The sequence below is a fragment of the Mauremys mutica genome, chromosome 1 (genome assembly GCF_020497125.1).
Source record: "Mauremys mutica isolate MM-2020 ecotype Southern chromosome 1, ASM2049712v1, whole genome shotgun sequence".
Taxonomy (NCBI): domain Eukaryota; kingdom Metazoa; phylum Chordata; order Testudines; family Geoemydidae; genus Mauremys; species Mauremys mutica.
Genome location: NC_059072.1, coordinates 178,533,142 through 178,559,542, shown reverse-complemented (window position 1 = coordinate 178,559,542; position 26,401 = coordinate 178,533,142). Strand labels below are relative to the sequence as shown.

Below are 26,401 nucleotides of genomic sequence, written 5' to 3'. Positions count from 1 at the left end.
GACTGGCTCCACTCCTCCAGCTGTGCTGCTCCTCCAGCCGACCCGTGAGCCGCTCCAGCCGTCCCCGCAAACCGCTCCGCTCTGCTCACTGTTCCATGGGCTGCTCCAACATGCTGCAAACTGCTCCGCTCTGCCAGCCGCTTAGCGATAGATCTTCAGGCTCCCCCACTAGTTAACACAGCACTCAGTGATCTCAGCTCAGTAAGCTTAGCTCTTTTAGTGATTTCAGCTCTTAGTGATTTCAGCTTGTAGTAGGGGAGCCCCGGTGCTGGTGCACCATTGGCCCAACGTGAATTCAGGTCAGCAGCCTCTAGATGGACTCCTAAAGGATTCAAAATTAGCTCTGCTCTTCAACAGTGGAGAGAGGAGGCAGTGCAATTGGTGTTCCAGGCCCTCAAAAGGGGCCCATACCATGAGGTACACACACCAATCCCCAACCTCTCTCAATTCACTGGGTTTTGGCACCCATGTCCCTTGTCTAGCAAGTGCTACTTAATGGATAGTGAGACATCCCTGTCCTAACGCAGTTTCATAGCTCCTCATTCACATAATCAGGGTGACAACACTTTATTCCTCCTGCCCCAATAACAAAGAAATTGGGGATCCCAGAGCTGTCAAAATAACCATCCCAGGCTGCCGTTTGCTATGCTAGGTGGAGTGGGTGTGCCAATTCAAATACCTGAAATTCCTTTCCACACTCCCCATACTTCACCACCAGATGTCAGAGTAGAGCTCATCCTGACTCTGCTTACACAAGTACTGCAGGAGACTATTTTAATCTGCCTCCTCTCTTCTCCCCACTCAGGGCAAACCACCACCCTACCTAAAAAGTAACGAAAGAAGCCCGTACGTCTTACAATCCCTCCATTTTCCCCTTACCTTTTAAAAACAAAACCTACATTGGGGGCCTAAACTACATGCCACTACATTTGGTTCAAATGCTTTCAGACAGGTTCATTGATTTAGTAGGTTTACACATAGGGTGACTATAACCCTTTGTCTGGGAGGAGGGCACTTCCTCCCCAGCAACCTACATGAACTCCTATGAGCAACAAAAGCCAGGCTTGAACTTTTAATGCTAAACTGTTTTTTTAAGCATATTTACATTTTAAATCACATTATAATACAATAATAATAATCAGGAAGGTTGGTCTTGTGCTCAAAGCAATGGACGGCAAGTCCTGGCTCTATTCACAGAACAGACACGCACTCACTGTGTAACCTTGGGCAAACCACAAACTCTCTGTGCTTCAGTTTTCCCCTTGTGTAAAGTGAGGATCTTAAGTCTCACAACTCCCCTGTAGGGTAGATTAGTATTAATTCACTGTTTAGAAACTCTATAGAAAGACAAAAATATGTATTTAGTCATTAATAATAATAATGGAAGAAGTGCAGGTCTTTGCAGGGCTGCTAAATTTCAGCCAAAGGGAAATTTGGAATCCACTTTTGGGAGGCAAGTTTGCCTGAAATCTGTTTAGCTATTGGAGTACACCTAACTCATACCACTAATACAAACCACATCAAAGTTGGCATTTTAAATAGCAGTTCCCCTCTTCTCTGGTCATATTAGTATAGATGCAGGGGGAAATATAGGTTAGTTAGAAAATGTTTTTGAAAATATGATGCATCTTAGAATAAATTTCTGCACAGTTGGATAAAGGAAAAAAGGGCAACACCACATGCTAAAAAATGGACAGCCGCCTGCTATTTTGGGGAGCCCTCCTCTAATTGCACGCACCTGCTGTGGCATGTTAGATTTTAAAATATACGCTTACCAGGAATGGTACAAAGCAGCAAGAGTCAAATCCCCACAGAGGCGACACTCTGTTGTCTCTCTCTCTACAGATTTACAGAGCTGTGGGCTATCTGCCAGGGAAATACTAGCACAGAAAGCAACATGAATTAAGGTGATTCACTAATCTAAAAGCTGTGGGCCTGTTTCCTTGCTTTTCCTTTCCTTGTTTATATTTCATTATTCTATTCTCTCTTGCTTACTCTGCTGCTATTTTCTGTCTTTTTACTAATTCCTTCACACATTTATTTTCTGCTTAAAAACATAATACTCTTCCCTGACCACACCCACCCCACAGTTTGAAGCAGCTTCTTCTTTCTCCTTGTTTTGTTGCTTTAGTTTCACTTTCTTCTCTGGGTCTCTTTCCTCTGCCCCCCCCCCCGTTCATTCCTTTTTGTTTCCTTCTGTTTTTTCCTCTCCCCTATGTTTCATAATGCTGGGTTAATAGAACGCAAAGATTCAATGATTGTAAAACTAAGCTGGCTCTTCATTAACAGAACTATTCACAGAGGAGCTGCAATTGTAACTAGCATACTGGCCATCCACACACAGACTTACTTCCTGGTACTCCCTCCAACCTGTCCTCCTTCCTCTAAGTCAGGGGTAGGCAACCTATGGAACATGTGCCGAAGGCGGCACACGAGCTGATTTTCAGTGGCACTCACACTGCCCAGGTCCTGGCCATCAGACCGGGGGGCTCTGCATTTTAATTTAATTTTAAATGAAGCTTCTTAAACATTTTAGAGACCTTATTTACTTTACATACAACAATAGTTTAGTTATATATTATAGACTTATAGAAAGAGACCTTCTAAAAAGGTTAAAATGTATTACTGGCACGTGAAACCTTAAATTTGAGAGAATAAATGAAGACTTGGCACACCACTTCTGAAAGGTTGCCGACCCCTGCTCTAAGTTCTATGCAGGTTGCTAGACACTATCTTCAATCCTGCCCATTCCCACATCTTTGTCCTGCTCCATGCACCCAAATCCTGCCAGCTTCATGAGAACACTGTAATGTATACCACCAGTCTGCTAAGCTTCATCAACCCCTCCAATCAGCAGCATTGCATTGTGTGCTCTCCCTGAATCACACCGGCAGGGTAGAAAGCCACAGGGGACCATGTTGACATGAGAAAGAGAGAAGAGTGCTCCTCCAAGAGGTCCTTACGTCCCTCACTTGGTCTAGGCAGTATAGGGAGCTGATGAAGGATGGTCTTGTGATTGGCACTCAGAAGCTCTTGGGTCCAATTCCTGACTTTTGCACCTGACTTTGGGCAAATCACAGTCTCTCTGTGCTTCAGTTCCCTATCTGTAAAATGGGAATAACAGTAATTGTACTCAGAGGGCTGATATGAGAATACACTATATTCATTAATGTTTGCCAAGTGCTGAGATACTATGGTGATGGGGGCCATATATGGAGATAAAAGTAAGGGGGAGAGAAGGCATCATCAGGCAGCTTTGGAACCCCACTTGGGAAAGGGACAGTGGGGGACACTGATACTCTCCCTCTAGGGCTGGGCTGGCACCCCAAATCTTGCTTCGTCAGCAGAACTGTGGTGGAAAGTTGCTAATGCAAGAAGCTCACAGTTCAGGCAGATGGCTTAGCAGACCTGTGAGTTTTAAACCAATGTAAACAGGAAGCTTAGGAGGATAAGTCAGGAAAGCCCACTGTTTGTCTCTCTTTGTGGGAGTCAGACTCTTATTAAAGAATGTTTTTGATTAGAAAGATGATAAGGTTTATGAAGCCCTTCTTAATCCAGATAACAAAAACATGGCCATATTATGAGAAAAGACGGTTACTCACCGTAGTAACTGTTGTTCTTCGAGATGTGTTGCTCCTATCCATTCCAGTTAGGTGTGCGCGCCGCGCGTGCACGGCTCTTCGGAAGATTTTTACCCTAGCAACTCCGGCGGGCCGGCTGGGCGCCCCCTGGAGTGGCGCCGCTATAGCGCAGGATATATACGCCAGCCGGCCCATCCGCTCCTCAGTTCCTTCTTACCGGCTACTCCGACAGTGGGGAAGGAGGGCGGGTCTGGAATGGATAGGAGCAACACATCTCGAAGAACAACAGTTACTACGGTGAGTAACCGTCTTTTCTTCTTCGAGTGATTGCTCCTATGCATTCCAGTTAGGTGATTCCCAAGCCTTACCTAGGCGGTGGGGTCAGAGTGAGATGTTGCAGAACGCAACCGCTAAGCCAGAGGCTGCAACAGCTCTGGACTCCCGGACCAATGAGGCAAAGGTGTGGACCGAGGACCAGGTAGGTGTACAACACATCCCCCGAAAGGGAATGCGAGCCAGGAAGGCAGCTGAGAAGCGTGAGCCCTGGCGGAATGTGCAGCAAGGTGGCTCTATGGCACATGGGCCGAAACAGAAGAGGTGCAGATGCACAACGTCATTGAAGATGAAATCCTCTAGGAGGAGACAGGTATGCCCTTCGTCCGGTATGCCGGTACGATGAAGGTTGTGGGGGCGTTACGAGAGGGCTCTGTCCGCTAGATATAGATTGCGGACGCCCTGCAGATGTCGAAGGAGGGCAACCGTTGCTCTCCTTGCACAGAGTGTGGCTTCGGAAATAAGACCGGAAGGAAGATATCCTGGTGGATATAAAAGGCCGACACCTCCTTGGGGAGGCAGGTCGGACGTGGTAATAACTGCCCTTGTCCTTGAGGAACACAGTATACCTTGGCCTATTGTGAGAGTCTGAAGCTCGGAGACTCGTGTGGCCGCAGGAAAGACTACAGGAAACTGCCTTGCAGGACAGTTATATCAATGAGCATGTTGACATTGGCTCGAATAGGGCAGTCATAAAACTGGGTAGAACCAGATTGAAGAGCCAGGTTTATGGCGGGGCCCCACTTGGGGGGGGGGGTGCATAAACGCTCCAAGCCCTAAGGAACCAGATGGAACGGAGCGGGATCTCGGCGGGAGAAACATTGCGCGTTTCGGAGCAGCATGAGAAACGCTTCCACTCGGCCAGATACTTTAATCGAATGGACGAATTTTCTACCACCCCGGAGAATCCCGTAGAACCGAGGCCGAACAACGTAACTCGGATCGGTTTAGCCACGCAGGAGTCCTGCTGTGAGGTGCAGGGATTACAAGACCGGGTGGTGAAGGTTGTCGTGATTCCGCGTCATGGGGTCTGTGCCAAGAGGGTTGCTACCGAGAGGTGTAGCAACATGGTGTGCCAGGGCTGCCCAGGTTACACTGGAGCGAACCCGATCAGGGGCGCTCTGTCCCTGCGGAGTTTGAGCAGGACCTTGTGGACCGGCGGGGACAGCGGACAGCGTACGGCAGATGGCTGATCCATGGCCTCAGGAAAATCCTCCAAGACCGAGCCTGGGGAGAGGCCTTGGAACGAGGAGAATTTCTCTCCCTCTTTCCGTTCTCGCGAAAGCGAGGAGGGCTATGCGGGGGAAGACCCACTTCTGGAAAACGGAATAGATAAAGACGGGAGGAAACCACCACTTGTGAGACAGGAAGGATCTGCTGAGACGATCCGCCAGCTGAATCGCCTGGTACACAAGGCAGACTGCTCTCAGCTCTCGGACATTGATGTGTAAGGCCAGCTCTTGCGCTGACCGAAGGCCGTGAGTGCGAAACTACACCAGGTGCGCACCCAGCCGAGAGATGGGCTGTCTGTCACGAGGGACCCCGAGGGGTGAGTGAAACAGCATCCCCGGATACACCGGGGAAGACGCCGACTCCCGGTCGAGGGAGCCTAGGCTGCTCGGTGGAAACGAGACGACCACGAGTATGCCATCTCTGCCCGGGTGGCACCCCCAGGTGAGCCACGATTGAAGTAAACAGAGGCAAAGCCTGGTATGTTTAGTTGCAAACGTGTAGACAGCCATGTGACTCAGGAAACCGAGGCTGGATGGCCCTGGAGGAGCTGAAAGCTCTTGGTAGAGTCTCCGTCTGTAACTGACGTCGCTCGATGCGGCACCGGGGATCGGTACCGGTAGACAGACCGGTACCGAGAACGGGACCTGCCACCGAAGCTGTGCCGGGCGGTCGACCGAGGGCGGTGCCTGAGGCTTGATCGGAGCTGAGTGTCCCGGACCGGCGAACGGGATGCTGACCGGTACCGCGAGCACTACTGGTACCAACAGGGAGAACGGTGCCGAGACCTAGATCGGTGAAGGGACCGAGAACATCTGCGGAACCGCGACCCTGAACGGTGCCGCTGTGCGGTGCTGAGGTAGGGTGGTCTGATCAAGGCAGGCTTGCCCATCGACTATGTAACCCCCACCGGCGGTGCCGGGGGTTGAGGCAGCGTAGATGCTGTCGTTGCAATCAGCCCCCTCGCCGTGGACACTGTCTCCGGCGTGGAGGGAATAGTGAGCTCGACCATAGCTGGCACCCCGGATGCAGCTTCATAGTGAGCTCGACCACGGTCCATACTGGGGAGTGTTCCAGCACCGGACTCGACGGCTTTTGCCTGGCCGGAGTTAATGGTGCGGGCATTGTCGGTGCCGCGGTAGACATCGGTGCCGGGCGATCCGACGGAGCATAGCGCTCGGCTGCGGAGCAGGCAGCTCGGATGCAGCTTCAGGGCGAGCTCGACCACGGTCCGTACCGGGGAGCTTTCTGGCACCGGACTCGACGGCTCTTGCCTGGCCGGAGTTAATGGTGCGGACATTGACGGTGCCGCGGCAGACATCGGTGCCGGGCAGTCCCACTGAACATAGCGCTCGGCTGCGGAGCAGGTGGCTCGGACGCAGCTTCCTAGCGAGCTCGACCACGGTCCGTACCGGGGAGCTTACCAGCACCGGACTCGACGGCTCTTGCCTGGCCGGAGCTAACAGTGTGGATACTGTCGGTGCCGTGGCAGACATCGGTGCCGGGCGATCCGACTGAACATCGCGCTCGACTGCGGAGCAGGCGGCTCGGACGCAGCTTCCGGGCGAGCTCGACCACGGTGCGTACCGGGGAGCTTTCCGGCACCTGACTCGACGGCTCTTGCCTGGCCGGAGTTAACGGTGCGGATATTGTCTGTGCCGCGGCCGACATCGGTTCCGGGCGATCCGACGGAGCATAGCGCTCGGCTGCGGAGCAGGCGGCTCGGATGCAGCTTCCGGGCGAGCTCGACCACGGTGCGTACCGGGGAGCTTTCCAGCACCGGACTCGACGGCTCTTGCCTGGCCGGAGTGAAAGGTGCGGATATTGTCGGTGCCACGGCAGACATTGGTGCCGGGCGATCCGACGTAGCATAGCGCTCGGCTGCGGAGCAGGCGGCTCGGACGCAGCTTCCGGGCGAGCTCGACCACGGTGCGTACCGGGGAGCTTTCCAGCACCGGACTCGACGGCTCTTGCCTGGCCGGAGTAACTCTTCATCCTCCAGGAGAGAGGTCCATGCCGAGGGTACGTCGGAGTCAGCGACGGTGGTGCCAGGAGGCCTTGGCGGCACCGGCGGTCCGGTGCCGAGGGAGCGCGCCGTGGAAACTAACTAGCGCTCGGCGCCGAGAGCGGAGGAGCAAGAGCTGCCTCCCTCAGGAGCTGTTTAAAACGAAAGCCCCGCTCCCCTTTGTTCACTGATTAAGGGCCTCAGAAATGCGGCACTTATCTGGGAGGTAAGATCCCTCGAGGCACTTAGGAGAAGATCTCTTGTCGGCAGCGGCTTGTGGCCGGCCGAGCATTAGAAAACCCTGTGGACCGGGCATCGGACCCGGCCCCGGGTGAGGGGAAGGGGATAAACCCCAACCCCTGTAAAATAAATATACTAGACTATTCTACAAACAAACAGAGTTAACTACAACTATAAACAGAACGAGAGAAAACTACGAGTAGCTAGGGAAGTGGAGGTCAGCTGAGCTGTGCTCCACTGTTCCAACGGCCGTCACGGGCGGAAAGAAGGAACTGAGGAGCGGACGGGCCGGCTGGGGTATATATCCTGCACTATAGCAGCGCCACTCCAGGGGGCGCCCAGCCGGCCCGCCGGAGTTGCTAGGGTAAAAATCTTCCGAAGAGGTGTGCGCGCCTGGAATGCATAGGAGCAATCACTCGAAGAAGAACCTGAAGATATTAATATAAGGCTGAGGTGAACCTCATTCCTCCATTTTCTTTAAGTCCTAAGTGCACAAGGCCTTACACTCAACTTGATGGCATTTTTCTGTATGGATGTTTGTCTGTAACATAACTCTGGCATCAGTGGACAGAATGCTATTGATTAAAATCAGAACACCAGAAGGGTGTAAATCGGAGACATACAGGATATGTCTACACTGAAATAAAAGACCTGTGGCATGGACACGGCTGGCCCAGATCAGCTGACATGTTCATGGGGCTCGGGCTGTGTTTAGGCTCAGGCTGAAGCCAGGGCTGAGACCCCACAAGGGGGGAGGGTCTCAGAGCCCATACTACCGCCCAACCCCAAATGTCTACACTGCTATTTTTAGTGTCCCTCCTCCCCCAGCCTAAACCCTGCAAGCCTAAGTCTGCTGACCTGGGATCTGAGACTCAGGGTATGTCTACACTACCCGCCAGATCGGCGGGCAGCGATCGATCCAGCGGGAGTCGATTTATCTTGTCTAGTCTAAACGCGATAAATCAACCCCTGAGCGCTCTCCCGTCGACTTCTGCACTCCACTGCCGCGAGTAGGGTGACCAGATGTCCCGATTTTATAGGGACAGTCCCGATACTTGGGGCTTTGTCTTATACAGGCTCCTATTACCCTCCACCCCCTGTCCTGATTTTTCACATTTGCTGTCTGGTCACTCTAGCAGCGAGAGGCACAGGCAGAGTCGAAGGGGGAGCAGCAGCAGTCGACTCACCACAGTGAAGACACCGCGGTGAATAGGTCTAAGTACGCCAACTTCAGCTACTTTATTCACGTAGTTGAAGTTGCGTAACTTAGGTCGATCTCCCCCCCACACACACGCAGTGTAGAGCAGGCCTCAGTTCTAAGGTTTTTTTAATCCCAGAGCCCCAGCCATCTGCATAGCAGAGCTAGCATCTTGAACTACCTCTGTAACTGTCTATAAATCAAAGAGCCCGCTAATGGCAGCCATGAACACTTCCATCCACCCAATGGAGTTTAAAATTTGACATCCTGAAAGAGACAGGACCAAAGGAGGGGAGAAAGAAGGAGAATGGCACAAGGAAGCGGGGAAAAGCCTGGGTGGAATGGAGGAGAGAATGGTCACCTGGCCATGGTCACAAAAGGCTCATAGGAATTAATGAGAAATGACTCTGTGTGATTCAGAACTAAAACTCCTTTCCAAAAAAAAAAAAAGGAGAGGAAAGATTTATTAATAAAGATGCTACATAGCTTCATTATATATTTAAGTTAGTATATACTTACACTGAAATGATATTCAAGAACCTATCTGTAGACTCCATGATGTGCTGCAAAACACCACTAAACAAGGGGAACTAAATGTTTGACAGGAGTAAAATTGGAATATGGAACATTTCATCTCTAGACTGAGAGCTCAAATCCACCCTTGTCAGCTTCTACCCTGCCTCTCCCCTTCCAGATATGCTTGCGATGCTGGCAGACCAGGTGCCAGCTCATGCCAAGGTCCCCATGTCTCATTTGAACACTGACAAGTACACAGCTGGAATCAGTCTGTCTCACCTGTGTGGTAGTATTGTTAAAATTGTTAAATATAAGAATGTATTTAGACTTTATTAAATGCTTATGAGTTGCTGCATGCATTAATCTCACTTATAACACCTGTATCCCATATTGTAAGGTGGTATCTGAGCTGTTATATTGTGAGCCTCTGGGACTGTATAAGTCACCAAACAGAAGAGAAACACTAATTCATGTGTAGGACCAATCTTCAACAGGTGTTATGCCCTTCTCAATAAGGAAGGTCCACTGATACCAGACGGATATTGCAACTGTAATTTTCCTACATACTGTCAACAAGAGGACAAAAAAAATCTTTTGTTGTCCTGTTCTCTCCCCTGTGAAGATGGGTCATGCATAGGGTGACCAGATGAGAGGAAGAAAATATCAGGACACATGGCGGAGGGGGGTGGGGGGAGGGCAAATGTGGTCCACCAGCGGAGCAAAAAAACACTGAGTGCTGCCGGCGGAGTGAAATATCGGGACAAACACCTAAATATCGGGACGTCTGGTCACCCTAGTCATGCAAGTGGACTCTAACATCAGCTGAGTTTGCAGCACAGATCACATGGCAGCAGGAAAAAAACCCCAAACAAAAGGAATTTAATATTTTTCTGCTGCTTGGACTACGGCGGGGGGTGGGGGAGAGAATGTTTCTAGGCATATGTGAGCGATCCCCAGCTGCTTAGCTTGGGTTAGTCCTAGAGAACATATAGAGCTTGCTGATTATAGAAACTTTTATTACCTTTTAAAATTTAAGACTGTAACTCATTTGTGTGTGTATGTTTACCTGCTTTAACCTTGTAAATAACTCTCCTGTTTCCTTGCTCTATTTAATATATCTTTATATAATTTATGACAGGATTGATTACAAGCCTTGTTTTTGATGTGAGATCTAAGGTGCAATTGATCTGGGGTAAGTGACTAGTCCTTTGGAACTGAAGGCAACTGAATATTGCTGTGACTCTTGGTGTATGAAATCATCTATCACAAAGGTATGCTCACCTGGGTAGCAAGGTAGACCAGAGTACTCAAGGACACTGTCTGTGACTCCACATTAAGTCTGTTATAGTGCCTGAAGAGTTTACATTTGATAACTGATTGGTGAAATCTAAGTATAGAACTCACAACCAGTTTCGGGTTTGTGCCCTGGTTCTTAACAATCTGCCCTGAGGTTGGTTCTCTCGAGTCACAGGAGGCAGCATTACATGTTTTTACCAGTTTAATTAGGGTTTTCTGTTATAATAGTTCTGCAGCCAGCATAAATATTCAGTTAGTTTCCTTATGTATTCCTACCTGATGATCCCCCATGAGGTGATGAAGCAGGATAGTGTATCTGTCTCTCTCACCAAACCATCTCCTACCAACACCCACACACTTTTCTGCTTTTAAAATATTTTAAAAGCGGAAGACAGAATACACAAATATTCACAACTACCTGCTGTTGAGACATTGTTCTTATCGGTGCCACCTTTCAAAATACAATACCTGCAACAATCTCTCTCACAAATTCCCTTCACTTTATATAGGGAGATTAAACAGTACTTCTAGCTGACCACCCCATAATCCCTAACTTGGGGGATGTAAAATGTTGCCCTTCCAGATAAAAAAGTGAATGGGCTGTTTTCTCTGCCACAGTCACTTTCTTCATTACGCTCTCAGCAAGCAGTACAAATCCTTTCCTGCACTCACTATAGCCCTCCAGTGGACTGTGAGATTATTTGATTTGATTTATTTCTTTTTCAGACAATAAAACTCATTAAACTTCAGCATCTCTCTCTGGATTCCTAACAAATCCTCCATCACATTTCAAGCCTGAGGGCCGGGGGAAAGAGAGATATTTGAACCATTTTTACAAGAACATAAGGAACAGGGCCTATAAAATGGGTGATATTTGCATGGGAAAGGCTCTGTTGGTTAATACAAAGGCACCTAAAAAACTGCCCACCTGAGGGAGGTACACTGGCAATTTGCCAGGCTGCCCAAAACCAGCATAAAATGGAACAGCTTGCAACCAACTTCATTCATAATATGGGCATGTAGATTGTGGAGATGGCAAGTTCCAGCACGCAATACGATCACCCTGCCTAGAGACAGAGCATAGCATCAGATCTCAAAGCAAGGTGTGCTCGTATCTTAGACACCAAGGGTGAAATCCTGGCTCTGTGAAAATAAACAGGTTTTTTGCGATTGACAAACCAATAGGATCACTATATTCCACCACAAATGTGTAGTACAGGCCCTCCAAAAAAATATGTAGTGGTCACTAAAATGCATGGAATGGGAGGTACAGTTCTAGAGCTGGATGCAGATAGTTTAAGGGGTGGAGAAGTGCCTTGCTACACATTTGGTATCGAGGGATATGTCCAGATGCGCAAAAGAGGTCAATATTACCCAACACCAACCTAATTTCTCTTTCTTTTCCTAATTAAGGGCTCATCTGCTTGGGGAAATTAACCAAGCCATGGGAACACTCTTATTTAGGAATAAGAATGTCCACGCAGGGGACTATTCTGGAAGAGCTGTTGCGTTTTAAATTCACACCCTACCTTAATCCAAATGAACTTGCAAGTGTAGACAAGCCTTTAGACACAGCGAAGGAAGCTGAGTCCAGGTATGACAGTTGGGGACTGGATTTGTCGGGGAGGGGGGCGTCCTGAACATCTTGCGGTGCACAGGAGACTATGGAGGGGCCCTGTTTGGGGGTGCTGGAGAAGAGGGTTGCACAGGGTGGGTGACCCTGCCCTGGCAGGCACCGGGGGGAGGGGGGGTATAATCTCTGGGGCGCATGGAGGAAAGATCCCTGCAGCTGGGCACGGGGAGCTGCTCACCGGGGCGTGGCCCAGCCCGAGCCCCGAGGCCAGGGCACCCCCCCGTGCGCGCGCCCCGCCTCAGCCCGCGCCAAGCGCTGCGGGGACTACAGGGAGCCCCGAACCCGGCGCGCGAATCCCGACCCGAGAGTCCCCCTTCTGCGCATGCGCCATCCTCACAGCGCCCGCCCCGTCGCCCTCCCAGCCCACAGGTGAGCGCACCGAACGCTTCCGGGAAAGAGGAGCGGCCCCCCTCGCCGCGCTGCCTCCTGGGAGTTGTAGTCCATCCGCGGGCTCCCAGCAAGGGCGCGTGCTGGTGGGAAAACTACATTTCCCATAAACCTGTGCGCGGCTCCGCTCTTATCTCTGTCTGGGGCGATCGCACTGGCCCCGGGTCCGGCCGGGAGGCTCCGGAGCTCGTAGCGGGGCCGGGCGCGCGCGCGCCTCCCCTGCCCTTGCGCCCGTGCCCGGGAGAGAGGCGCGAGCCCCCCCGGCCGGGGGGGGGGGCTGCTGCAGCTGTAGCTGTTGCTGCCACGTGACGCTTCGCATCGCTTCCCGGCTCCGCTGCGCCGCCCCCGGGCTGGGGCGGAGCTGGCACCTCGCTGGCGGCTCCTGCTGAAGGGAAGTGCGGGGTCAGCAACCGCCTCCTCCTCTTCCCCCAGCTAGCGTGACCAGGCGTCTCCGTGTCAGGGACTTTGCCTTGTATACAGTGCGCAGCTATCACCCACCCGCCCGCACGCACCCACCCACCCCGAAAAGTGTCCTGATTTTTCACACTTGCTGTCTGGTCACCCTCCCCCCCCCCCCGCAATGCGCCTGTTTGTGGGATCTGAATTTCTGGGCTGAGGTGCAGCGTCCTTCCAGCTCCACCCTTTCCCAGGGCTGGTATTACATAAACTAATCCACACGCAGCATCTCGTAGGGAGGGCAGCCCCTCGGCATGGGTATCTGGGCTCGAGTGAGTATCTTGGGCACCCTGGCTTTCTGTGTGCACCAGAAGAGGGTAGCCCTGGCTGAGTTGAGAAGGGACAAAACTCAGTATAGCAGCGATCGCCATCAGCTGGAGCTGAAGTTGGTCCAGGTCATATTTCGGCATGGAGCTCGCACTCCTTTAAGACCTATCCCGAAAGCAGAGCAGGTGAGAAGGGGCTTCTGGAAACTCTGAATCTAAGGACAGCATAGCTGATCTGAGGAAGCTGCTGTCCCTGTATCTTGGGGGAGGGGGGAAGAGTATCTGCAGTGACAAGGTGTGCCCTAGAGCAGGGGAATACAACAGTGAAGTGTATTCAAGTAAAATCTGAATCTATCTAATTTTTTGTTCCTAAACTGTACTATCTATGCCAAGTAGACAAGTATTACTGTGCTAAAGTGTGAATTCTGACTCTTCCTGGTACAGCTAATTTACAGTCCCAGACTCAGCTCTGAACTCCCAAGTTTTTGTACCATATTTATAAACAAGTATAGCTGATGACCCTACAATAGTAAAATCTAGACCCTGACAGATCAACTAGGGTGGCAAAATTTCAGATCTAGCATTGGGATCCTTCTGGACCCAGCTATATTTTGGTTTGCACATTTTACCATTTAAGAATACCACTTCTCTTTTATTACTAGATTTTAAAGTGTTTTACAAAGGAGGTATCATTATCTCCATTTAACAGATGGGGGAAACTGAGGCACAAGGCACATAACTTACCTAAGGTCTCCCTGCAGCAGAGTTAGGACTAGAAATCAGTTCTCGTAAGCCCCAGTCTATTAGGCCATGTTGGCTCCTTACAAACAACACTTATATTCAGTGCCCTGGCACTAGAAAAGTCTGATTTCCAGTGCATTCTGGTGCAGTAAAGCTTGCGGGGAGAGGAAGGAAATCCACTGCTGAATCCACTTAATTTTTCTCCCCCAACTCAAAATCATTTACTGTGTATAATGACAACTAGTGTTAAAAAATAAAATGCTTACGTGTACACCATTCTCTCCTACCTGCTGTGTGCTTTACTCTTATTTATGAGGAGAAGAGCAGTTATCCTTCAGGGAAGTGGCACTGTGGTTTAGCAGGAGGAGAGGAGATGGTGAACAGGATGGGTCTGACAAAGTGAAGACATGGCAGCCCTTTGTCTCAGGGAGCCTGGTGGTTCTGGCATCCAACACTGGGAAATGGTGCTGCCACGTGGTGGGGCTTCTGGCCTAGATTCAGGGTTTTTTGTTTTATTTTATTTTGGGTGTCTCATTAAATTGTTCCTAAAGTCTAAACACTCCAAAAGACCAAAGTGCCTTTGAAGGGTAACGTGTCTTTTTGAAGGTTGTCTTGCCCTTTGGTTATTGTGCTGAGAACACCTGCAATTCCTAGGTAAGGGCTTTGGACCTAAGAATCTAATGACACTGTGCCTCCCAGACATAGTCAGTGCCCTGCTTCAGAGACATTTGTACTTGCAGGGTTTCAGACTCGGTGCATCTTCCAACTCCTGGATGTGGTATCTGAATCCTATCAGAACGTGTCCATTTTTGCCCCCAAATCTTAGGGTTTTTACTATCTATGTAGACAATAAATGGAGCTGTTGAGGTGGAAGAAGAGGGGGAGCATCTTGTCTAGTGTTGTTCAGATCATATTTGATGTTAGTGTGTTCAATGCAACTGTGAATATGAGTGTTTGGTTCCAAATGTGGTTCCAACTGTGACCTAGATTGCTATCAGATTTGTGGCTTTAGTAGATACGTTAGCCGGGGTGGTGTAATGGCTGTCTTTAAAACAGGGATGAGAGAGATCTCTGATTCAAATTGAATTGTACACAAATCCAAGCAGGATAAAGGGAGTCAGAATTGTTAGGATACCATTTTGGAAAAAATAGCAATATTGGATAAAATAGTAATTAATTAAAGTTAGATGCAGTTAACAATACCATAAAGCCTTGCTCATTTGGCGTGACAACAGGGAGTCCCATTACCAAGCGCTGATTTTTTTTTAATTAGTAAGTGAACAGAATAACAAAGCTATTTCATTACAGTGTTCTCTATTCATTTATTGTGACAGCTGTAGTTTAATTTTAATTATTTATACAATATGGCGTAGTAGTAAACATACTCTCTAATAATGTGCAAAAGTAATGAAGTCTTGGCAATATGAAACCTCACTACGGGAGTCTGCTGTTAAATCTTTGCTGAGAAGAGGGTTCACACCATTTATTTAAACATGGGAATTAGGAAGTTGCAGTTTAGCAAGGTTCTAATGTATTAATTTAAAACGTAGTTAATATTGAGTGCGCGGATATGTTCTATTGAAGTCAGTGTGGGTGCATAGCTGAGGGCAGAACTGGATCTTCTGTTACTGTATAAGTACACATAATTATGATAACTAGTTTAACTACATGGAAATACTGTAAATTCACTTTTGTGTACTGAGAAGCTGCTGATGTCCTATCCCTTAGCCACACTTAGTATCTGATATAAAATAGAGTTTGCCATCTGACACTCTCAAAAAGATGTCTGTCACACTTCTAACTCAAATAGCGTCACGTGCAGAGATCCAACTACAATGTCACATTTTCTCCCAACATATGTAACTACACATTGTTACTGTAGAAGATATGTATCTGTTTAAGTGCACAAAGCCACTTTTAATTAGTTTTTGCCAAATACCAGCTAGATCCAAGTTTTTGCTGCCCTTTTGAACCAAGATCTATCAGGGTCCACGCCTTCTTTGTACTGGTACAATGGGTATTGGCTTTGGTTTTCTGTTGTAGGTGGTACACATTTAGGGCTTGAAATAAAAAATGGCTAGATCTGGGGTACCGACTTGGATTTTTTAGGCCATTTTTGTCTACATGCATCTGGTTTTTCAGGAGCGTTGTCACTAGAGTGTACCTTTAAATAGGGTAACCAGGATAAGACATTGGGATTTAGGAACAAAAATTGGCTAGATCCAGCTTTTACCTTCTGAATTGCTGGCTGTTGTGCTGAATACAGAGGGAATGTAATGTTTGTAAGAAATTTGGCTGGGGGAGCCTACAGATTCAGAAGTACACGCTCCCCCTCTGGAGTCCTATCCATTAATTGCCAATACAGCAGCAGCAGTACAGATCATCCCTCTCATGCTTCCTGCCACTGAAGTGGCAAAACCGTTTCTACTTGCCACTTTAACCAAGTGCTCGACTCCCAGTACTCAGACACAGAGAGCTGTTCCAGGGCAATGAGCACTCGCTATGCAGACTGCTCCAGTAAGCAGGCACTACACTGCCCCACTTACCTGGGCATCATTGTGACTGACCCAGCTTTTCATGACTCTTGAATCTGAGAGTATTAGCTCTACCATTTAGCTCAAGGAGAAATTCAGTTTGCTGTTAGTAGTAGGTGTGATCGCCTGTTATTTCTTCAGCTGCTAGAGGGGTACGGCGGTCTCAGTGCTGTAGTTTCTCAGGAGCAATAGAGAGGTCATGTTGCATGTCCCAGTAATGGAGGGTCTCAGATGTCCTAGGACCATACGTTCCAAGATGCTGTGCTATATAATGGGAGACAATGGAGTCATGTACTATATATTACTTGACCCTGTCTCATTATCACAGAGGCAACGCAATGTATTCCCCTATGCCTTGGTGTAGCCCAGAGTAGTTCTGATGGGATTGGAAGATGATTATTTTCTACTGAAGCATTTCTCTCTCGTGTTTTTTGCATCAGGTGGAGTGGCATCCAACTCTGTTAGAAGTCCCCGCTCAAACCCAGTTTGATTACACAGTAACTGACCTCTCTGGTGGGCCAAAACCCCACTCCCCTTATGAAGATCAATACAAAAAGACCACATTGAAGGTGAGAAACACTTTCCCCTTGATCAGGTTCCCCTTGCGAGACTTGTATCTTTCCATGCACTGAATGTGACTGCTGTTTCTCTCTCCAGGGTGGTGTCATTGCTGGGCAGCTGACAAAAGTGGGGATGCAGCAGATGTTTGAACTGGGGGAAAGGCTGAGGAGAAGCTACGTGGAGAAGATCAACTTTCTATCTCCGGTGTTCAAACCTTCCGAGGTCTTGTGAGTTTCTGAAAATTCCTGCATGAGTCCCCCGCAGCCCTCACTCTTACTTCTTGGATGAAGGCTCCCTGACTGACATGCTCCTCCCACAGTGTCTCTCACTGCAGGCCTCTGACCCCTCCCACATGGCCAGTACAACTTGGTACCAGGTGTCACTAGTGCATGGGTTCTCAAACAGAGGAGGGAGGGTCACGAGCTGTCAGCCTCTACCCCCAAACCCTGCTTCACATTCAGTATTTATAATAGTGGTAAATATTTAAAAAAATGTTTTTAATTTATGGGGGATGGTTGCACTCTGAGGCTTGCTGTGGGAAAGGGGTCACCAGTACAAAAACTTGAGACACTAGTGCCTTCAATGTCCAAGTTGCATTTCAGTGATGCTAATATTGACAGTGGGTATCTGGAGCTGCTGATTCATGGGGAGATCGAGGTCCCATGTCCAACAGGTTGTTCTTGGATGTGGCCTTGTTTACAGGAGGAAGACCGTGTCACTCTGTTTCACAAGCTGCCTTCTCTCTTTCAGCGTCCGTTCCACTAATATTGTTCGCAATCTGGAGTCCACACGTTGTCTGCTGGCTGGGCTGTTCCAACAGCATAAAGAAGGTATGGGGCGGGAGGAGGTTGTTTCTGACTGTGCTTCCCCCATCTACCCTAGATATACTCTCCTTTCACACATCCCAACTGCTCTGGTCCCCAGGTTACTGTCTTCCCACCACACTTCCGTTGCTCTTCCTCCCCCACCCTCCCATCTAGGATCTCCTGCCTAGTGCATGAGTTGTCAGTTCGCCTTTTGCTCTATCTCTTCCTTGGCTTCATGTTGATGCCCATCCTTGATCCCTTGCCCCTGCTGCTGCAACTCAGCTTGACTGAGTAGGGAAACATTTACCAGTGTCAGAAACAGGCAATGAGAAATGAAGAGTAGGCCACAATACATCGTCAGGTCTGAAATGTCTCTTGAGAGAACCTGGAGCATTCTGCCCATAAGAGTCCTGAGCCCTGTTAAAAGTTTGACCATCCAGAAACACCTCCCACCTGCACCCTGAAGCTCACCAATGTGAGACTAATGTCACAGGGAGCAGGCCCTATAGATATGACTATCCTGAGAGCATCTCATTTGCCCTTGGTCCCTGGGCTTGAATGTCCTGGCAGCAGCAAAGTGACTTACCAGATCATAACACTCTTGATGGGTTACAGGGAGGGATATATTTTGTGGTACACAGTAATACTAAACACAGCGGTAGGAAATACCACACACACACACCGGCTCAGTTAAGATTTCTACAGCAATAAACTCTTTGGGGCAGAGATTGCCATTTATGAGATGTATGCCCACAGCCATGCACAATGAGGCTCCAATCTGAATGGCCTCTAGGTGGTACCACAATGTAAATATTGATTAACAAAAAGAGAATTGGCAGAGCCTTGGAAGGACATGAAAACAAAGGTGAGACCTTGTACAAGGAAACTGACTTTAATGGGAGGTGGTCTTGCACAAAGGCCCAGTTCTGTATTCCTGTCTTGGTAAAAGCAGATCTAGTATAAGGCAACCTCAGCTGTGCTAGGGATAACAGAAGCTTCCTCTTATCCGTTCCACAGGACCCATTAATATCGTCACTGATGAAGCAAGCACTGAAATCCTCTACCCCAATTACCAGAACTGCCAGCGCCTGAAGCATTTGAGCAGGTAATCCCCAGTCACGTGTCTCCTTCTGAGGTCCCCATCATGGCACATCACTGCTAATAACTGAAAGCACCATGTTTTCCTCATTCACTGAATGCTTCCTATTGCAATGGCTGTACTCCTTGTCTCTGTGCAGTTGCATAAAGTATTAGTGACACTATGTGCAAAAAAATATTTAATAGCTCTTGAAAGATCAGTTTAGTCTAATCACTACCAACACTTGTGCACAAATCATACCTGTATGGTTATAGCACAGCATCACTACACAGCAGAGTTAAGCTTGCTTGGGAGCCTTAACTCTGCAGTTCCATTCTTTAATATGTTTAGATTTATTTTAAATTTAACCTTAACTCTGACTGTCCAGGGTGTGTAGTGTTTTGGTTTGGGATCATTGCAACATCTGTGTAATATTTATACCCTTAACTGATTGGAGTTAAGGCTGAGCACCTGTTTAACAAAGCTTTTATCTGAGAATTTAAAATATTTCTTATAAAAAATCTACATGAAAAGAACATTAAGGTTGCAAAGTCAGGCACTCATGTTAATAAATGCCAGTTTTAAGGTTGCCAGTGCTATCTAACTCTGTCCTCTTTGCCCATATGTACTGCGCTTGTCTTGGGTTACATGACATGCTTTTGTCCACAGCCCAGTAGAGACTATCAGAGTTCTCTCTCACAAAGAGGCAACCTTAATTTTGGCATATGAAAACTGAGTGCGTGGCTTTGCAGTGTAGGGTGTATTTTGATGGGGTAGGGAGTGGACAGGCAAGCTGGCTGACTGCTGCAGGCATCTCAGTGAGGCCTGAGAACATGCACACTGCGGCTGGGACATTCACACCACTAAGGAGCAAGCACTGAACAACTGCATATGTGTAACATTTTTGGGAGGATTGCCAAATAGGAATGGATTTGTGAGGTGCAAGAGCTCTTGAAAGAAACGGACAGACTTTTTTCTTTTTAACATTGATAAAGCTGTTTTCCCTCAATTTAGTTCTGGGAAAAGGCTGAAGAGTTTTTGCTGAAACACCCCCTTCCCCCCATCCCCATTCAGACTGAGGCAAAGATCCAGCATGGACATTCACAGCCCAATTGGGTGAAGTCTGGCAAAGTTCAAAAAGAATTGAAAAGAGAGGCTAAAGGCCAAGTTAACGAATGGCATCACTCTGCATTGCCCCTATAATAAATACAACAAATGTAGGAGTCAGTCCAGGGTTTTTTCACTGCTCATTCCTTGTGAGGCAAGCTTGGCAAAGTAGTGCTCCCTGGAGGTACAGGTGGCCGGAGTTCCAGTGACACTGACTATTAATTGATATGTAATCATTGCTGAGTGTGTCCTTTTCTTTTGAAATGCTTGTGTCTCATTTAGATTTCCTCCTTGGAATTAACATCTCCTCCCCAGGTTAGAGTCCCAATGACAAATCTAAAATCTTGGCATCAGCTCAGACAGAGAATCTGTCACTTCTAGTGTCAGCATTCCAAGCGCTGGGACACCATCCAGCACTGAGCAGTTTCCATTCCCTTCCCTCGCACTCCTGGAAGACAGCCCTACCCAGTGAGCAGGGAGGTTCTCTTGCGGCTATCTTGTTGCTCTTGCCAGCGTGCCTGAGGATCTAAAAAGCCTCCTTTTTCTTGACAGGGGTAAAATGGAAAGTGTCTTGTTGCAGCCGGGCATCTCTGATGATCTGAAAATGATTCGAGAGGAGATGGGGATCGACAGTGAGAAGCCTGTGGATTTTTTTCTTCTACTCGACAACATCTTTGCTGAGCAGGTGAGGTTGGACATAATTGCAGCAATGTCAGGCCCCTATCCTGCAAGCTGATCCACACAGGTAGACCCCTGTACATGTGCAGAGCCCCCTAAAGTCAGTGGCATTCCACAGGCATCTGCCCATGCAGCCCAGTTGGCTAGATGCGGCTTTTCAAAAGTAGCAGCCTGAGGAAGATTGTCTTAATATGAAGCAAAGTTCAGAGCACCCTCTTCTCTAACCAACAAGAGTTGGCGGCATGTGGTTATGTAATAGAAAAATTTATTTAAATGGCAAGTTCTCCTCCACCCCTGAACTAAGTTATTCAAGAAATATTTTTCTTCCTTCACTCAGCTTACAAATCTCAGTAAATAATTCAAATATTGACCTATATATTTGCAAAGTTTTTTCCTACTATTATTTAATCAGCATGCCAAGAACTGGGCCTACAGGCAGGCGGCATTTCCACCCGGCTACCACACTACACATGATCCAAATTTACTGCCTTCCTGAGGTTTGCCTTTATTGTTAACTGACATAGACCTTGACCTATCCTTCCTCTTGAGTTTGCCTGGTTCCAGGGATTTTTCTTGCAGGATTCTGTCTTTGCTCAAATTTCCCTGTCTCAAAGAGAGCGGCTCAAAATCCTTTTTATATCCCTATTCTATACTGGAACTAATAGGATTCACCTGGTCTGGCTGTCAGAATAGCTCTGTATCTTCATCACAGGTGTTAAGAACATGTTTAGTGCTCTTTATGTGCATGAAAGTTTAAGGAGGAATGTATATAAACCTTGCAGTTGGTATAAGGGCCAGCTCCTTATATTAACACCCCACCCCCCCCAAAAATACAAACAAAACCAAAAACCTGCAACACCCATCACAAGTTAGTTTCCTACAGTAAGTGCAGACCTGTGGAGTGTACATATTGTGAAACTTAGCCCATGAACGCCTGTGTTTAGGTGCAAGTGTGTCATCGATACCTGCTTTTGGGTGGCTGCACACTGGATCTTACACCCCACATGTTCTTTCAGGTACATGACTTGCCTAGCTGCCCTGTGCTGAAGAACTTCCTGAAAACGATTGAGCGTCGATCCATCGACTCAATGATTTACATCATGGAACATAATTCAAGGTGATGTCTCATATCTCCAGCCCCCAGCCTGAAGGAGAGTTCTGCACTTCACTAGGTTGAAGGGGGAAGCGGGAAGACTGGGGCTGGATGAGCAAAGAATCCCTTTTACAGGATGTCGTTCCAGACTCGTGGAATCTGATTTCCACCAGGCAGAGAATTATCCCAGTGGTGCATCACCTGTAAAGCACAGGAGGGCTGCAAAGACTGGTTGATACTAGTGTGAAGAGCACCTTCTAGGCCTGCAGTACATGACTTGCAGAACAAAGTACATGACTTGATATACACAGCTGAGTAACCGTTTTACAATTCGTAAAAGATGATAGGCTAACTTACTGCCAAGGGAAACGGTGTTTTTTCCTTTTAAAAAAAACAGCCCCCAGCTGCAATGCCCAGCAGCACTTCCCTTTTATTAGGGCTGCGGTTCTAAAAATGTTTCAGGATTCCCCCTTTCCTTCAAGCCATACAGAAGTGGAGGGTATAGTCATGACACCAGTACAAGTCACAACCCCTAGGTTGAGTATCCGTATATCAGAGCAAACAAAACGGGAAAGTGAAATAAGGGACAGATCAAGAGTTCTTCAACTTTTTCTTCGTGTGGTCCACAGTTTTTTGTTCAGGCTAATTTCCAATTCCATTTGTTCTAGAGAGGTTCTCCAGATGTGTGTTGGTCCTCTTCTCTATGCTGTACATGAGAATATAATGAAAGCGATGGATCCATCATCTCCTGCTACAGAGGCCAGGTACAGGGCAATATAATTGATGGTAGCTAGAGAGACAGTGACTGGCTGCACATGTAAAGAGCCAATTGACAGACATCGAGTATGTATGAGTAAAGGAAGAGCTGTGTATTTAACTATTAAATGAGTTTTAAAAGCTAATCCATCATTAGCAAAGGCATGCAGGATGGTAGCTAGATATCCAGAGAAATAAATGCAAAATGTTTATTTTAGTATCTCTCTCTCTCCCCCAGAAAGCTCATTCTCTATGCTGCTCATGATGTTACCCTCATTCCTCTGTTGATGGCACTGGGGATCTTTGATCACAAGTGGCCACCCTATGCTGCAGATGTGACAGTGGAACTGTATCAGCATCAGCAATCCAAAGAATGGTTTGTACATCTGTCTTACCATGGAGAGGTAAGGACTCAATGGTGGCTCTACAATGCAAGTGGCTAGATAGAGGGTCTTGCAGCAGATTTCCAGCCCACTAAGCTGTGGAATGAGACAGATTTTGATTGCATTGTCAGAGGGAACACGATAAAATACTCAGCCACAAGATGGGTAGGCAGGAGCCTAATTATCTTTCTGACCTGGCCACTGATTCAGTGGGACCTTTTGGCAAAGTTCTTTAACCACTGCCTCAACTTCACTTGTTTGAGATCATACAAAAGGGGTTTTGGCAATATAAGAATTTATTTATTAAATGTGTGTGAACTTGATTGTCCCCCTGCAGGAACAATTGGTGAGAGGATGCAGAGCAGATCTCTGCCCGCTGGAGGAATTTCTAAATGCTCTATCACACTATGCTGTAAGTCCAGAGGAGTACAGTGTCCTTTGCTCCCAGATGGACAAGAACCAAACTAATTCATAAGTAGTATTTAAATAAAACTCAGTTTCCTGCCTTCAACCTTTGGTGTTTGAATTCTTTCCTCCCTCTCTCCATCTGACAAGTTATGAAGGTGACTAGACCTGTTCATGCCAGATGCAGGATTCTGCTGGTCTGGTATGCACTGCTGCTAACTCGTGCATTTGCAGCAAGAGGAGGTAGTGTGTGCAATTATTTTGTGTGTGTGTATATATACACACATTCTCATAGAGCTGGAAGGGACCCTGAAAGGTCATTGAGTCCAGCCCCCTGCCTTCACTAGCAGGGCCAAGTACTGATTTTGCCCCAGATCTTTAAGTGGCCCCCTCAAGGATTGAACTCACAACTCTGGGTTTAGCAGGCCAATACGCAAGCCACTGAGCTATCCCTCCCTCCGAATAACTCAACCTCACATCTGGGTAGTGCATCTGCCAGTATGAACTATTGTCTGAATACAAAGGCATTTGGAGATTGTGTCTCACTATGAAGGTGGCTGAAGATAGCTAAGGAGGACAGAAGCTTTGGTCTGACCTGCTGCTGTGGACATGGAGCGGGAGTGATATTTTCCCCTCTAATAGCAAAATGCTGGAGCATGTCAGATAATCTGTAGCCTGCTTCTAGTTATGACACTCTCCATGGTGCCTCCATTGGTGTTTATGTTGAAAGCAATATACTGTTGCCTCTTTTCCTTAGTCTCACCATGATAGCTTCTGTGCAGAGCATGGCTATCTTCCCCTTCCTTATCTCACCTTAGTGCAAATGTGCTGCTTGGGACTTAAGTACTCTAGTCCACTGATAGCGTATAGGTCCATGCAGACCTCTCCCATTTCCAAGGCAGTAAAGAGGCTGCTGAAACCCCTTCCTACCATCATGATACATAAGGAAATGTGCTTTGAGCATACAACTACACCAAACCAAAATTAAGTATGGGAACGTACACTCAATGAACTCCTAGGTGAATTTGACTTTTCAATTTAACAGGGAAGTTTAGTGAACTACTCTAGCCTATGCTTGCAGCTTTCACAAGCTGGGAAGGATCATGGCAGCTTGTACTCAGTGAGAGCACTCTAGGAATACACCGGTTACTGTAGAAGTGCTGTTGATTTAAGTGGTAACGCTCTTCTTCTCTGACTTCATTACCCTAGGAGAGTAGTAAGGAGCACTGCATTACCAGAGATGCCATGTTTTAGTTAGTATGTAAAACTCAGGCCCTTCATCATTTATAGCAAGTAAGGCTCCCTGGGCGTTATGCAATAGCCTTCCTCTCCTAGCACATCTGGTTATTTACATGCAGTTTTCCTAAACAGCCCCTACAGTGTCACTGTGTAATATTATCCCTTCCCACCTAAAGAAAAGCACTAAATATTGTAGTGCTGCGGTAACTAATTGCTGGATATATGACTGGAGGTACTTGAGTAATTCCTGAGAAACATGGGCTTGACTTTCCTTTGATATGTCATTAAACTGCCCCCACCAACCACTATTTGTGCATTTGTCAACATAATGGGAGGGATGATTTAAATACATGTATACATCACCAAGTTCTAAACTAACTGCAATCAGTAGCAAAGAAAGCAAACAAAATATTAGTAATTTTTAAGGCTGTCGATTAGAAAGCATGGTTAATTGCAAAATTAAAAAATAGAGTTTTAATCACACCGTTAATAATAGAATACCATTTATTTAAATATTTTGGGTGTTACTTATTTCTGTGCTGCTGCTGCAGCTCGTGGTGCCTGGCACTCGGCCTGCAGCTCAAGGCAGACTCTGTGCTGTTGCACAGGGGCTGCATCTTGCTGCAGCCCTCCAGCCAGTCCTGGCTCACCAGGGGCACCAGATGCATGCAGCAGCGCCCCCCTGTGCATGGCACCTTGGTGAGTGGCTGCCCCTCATCAATCCTTAAGACTGGCCGTGTCTCCCAGCCACCAAGCCCCATCTCAGAGTTATGCAATTAGCACGTATAAAAAAAAAAAAAGCTTTTACTTTGAGTTAATCGCGTGTTAACAGCAATTAACTGATAGAATATTACTAAGACTGTCAAACTCCTTATACCTCCTGAACCTACCATAAGCCAATGGTACACCCTCATCTGGAACACCATGTTCAGCTCTGGGCACACTAGCTCAAGAATGACAGTGCAGACTGTGTTCCAAGAAGAGCAATGGAAGTGATTACAGGGATAAGAATGAATTATTTATGTGGAGACTGACGTGATGTGGACTGTCTGGAAAGGGGACATTATAGAAGTCTATGCAATAACTAAAGATATACAGAAGGTAAAACATAAGCTTATTTACCCTCATCATATAAGAACAAGATGCCATCTAGTGAAATTGAACAACAAGTTCTGTGGAACTCATTGGCACAAGATACTCTCAAGAGCACAGGTAGATTTTGAAGGACTATACAGCTAACTAAAAGAACTGCTTACCCTAGGTAGGATAAAATACATTTAGAAAAAGAGTATAAAACCTTCATGCTTCAGCTCATAAACCAACCTCTAGCTGATTGATTGGGAAGAAACTTCCCCTCTCAACAGTTATTCCATAATGTTATATATGGGGTTTCTGGCACTGGCCACTGTCAGATAAGTTACTGGACTAAATGGACTACATGTCTTATTCAGTATGACAACTCTAATATAAGCACAAGATTATCAGGGAAGGGTGGTGGTGTGATGAAAGAATTAAGCCAAGGTCTGCTGAGGAAGCTGCCCATCTTTTGCTCATTGTCCATGACTAGCAGTAATATTCTCCTGCACAACACTCAACCAACAGTGATGCAGCAGAAGCACTGTGTGCTAGGGGCTTTGTCCAAGACTATATACACCTCTACCCCGATATAACGCTGTCCTCTGGAGCTAAAAAAATCTTACCACATTATAGGTGAAACCGCGCTATAGCAAATTTGCTTTGATCCGCCGGAGCACGCAGCCCCGCCCCCCCGGAGTGCTGCTTTACCAAATTCGTGTTGTATCGGGGTAGAGGTGTAGATCTCTAATGTCTATATAAAGTCTAGCAGACCTCTAGACACTATAAATAATAGTTTTGAAAG

At 47.4% G+C, this 26,401-nt stretch overlaps 1 protein-coding gene across 1 annotated transcript; it reads left to right on the top strand.

Annotated features, from left to right (window-relative positions):
- Nucleotides 1-12,686: 12,686 nt before the first annotated feature.
- Nucleotides 12,687-23,389, top strand: ACP6 (acid phosphatase 6, lysophosphatidic). The gene is made up of 10 exons (XM_045010182.1): nucleotides 12,687-13,327; nucleotides 16,857-16,985; nucleotides 17,074-17,204; nucleotides 17,728-17,807; nucleotides 18,801-18,888; nucleotides 20,521-20,653; nucleotides 21,663-21,763; nucleotides 22,408-22,503; nucleotides 22,734-22,899; nucleotides 23,216-23,389. Exons 1-10 carry the CDS (start codon nucleotides 13,130-13,132, stop codon nucleotides 23,351-23,353), a joined length of 1,260 nt encoding a protein of 419 aa, XP_044866117.1. The 5' UTR covers nucleotides 12,687-13,129; the 3' UTR covers nucleotides 23,354-23,389.
- The last annotated feature ends 3,012 nt before the right edge of the window (nucleotides 23,390-26,401 follow it).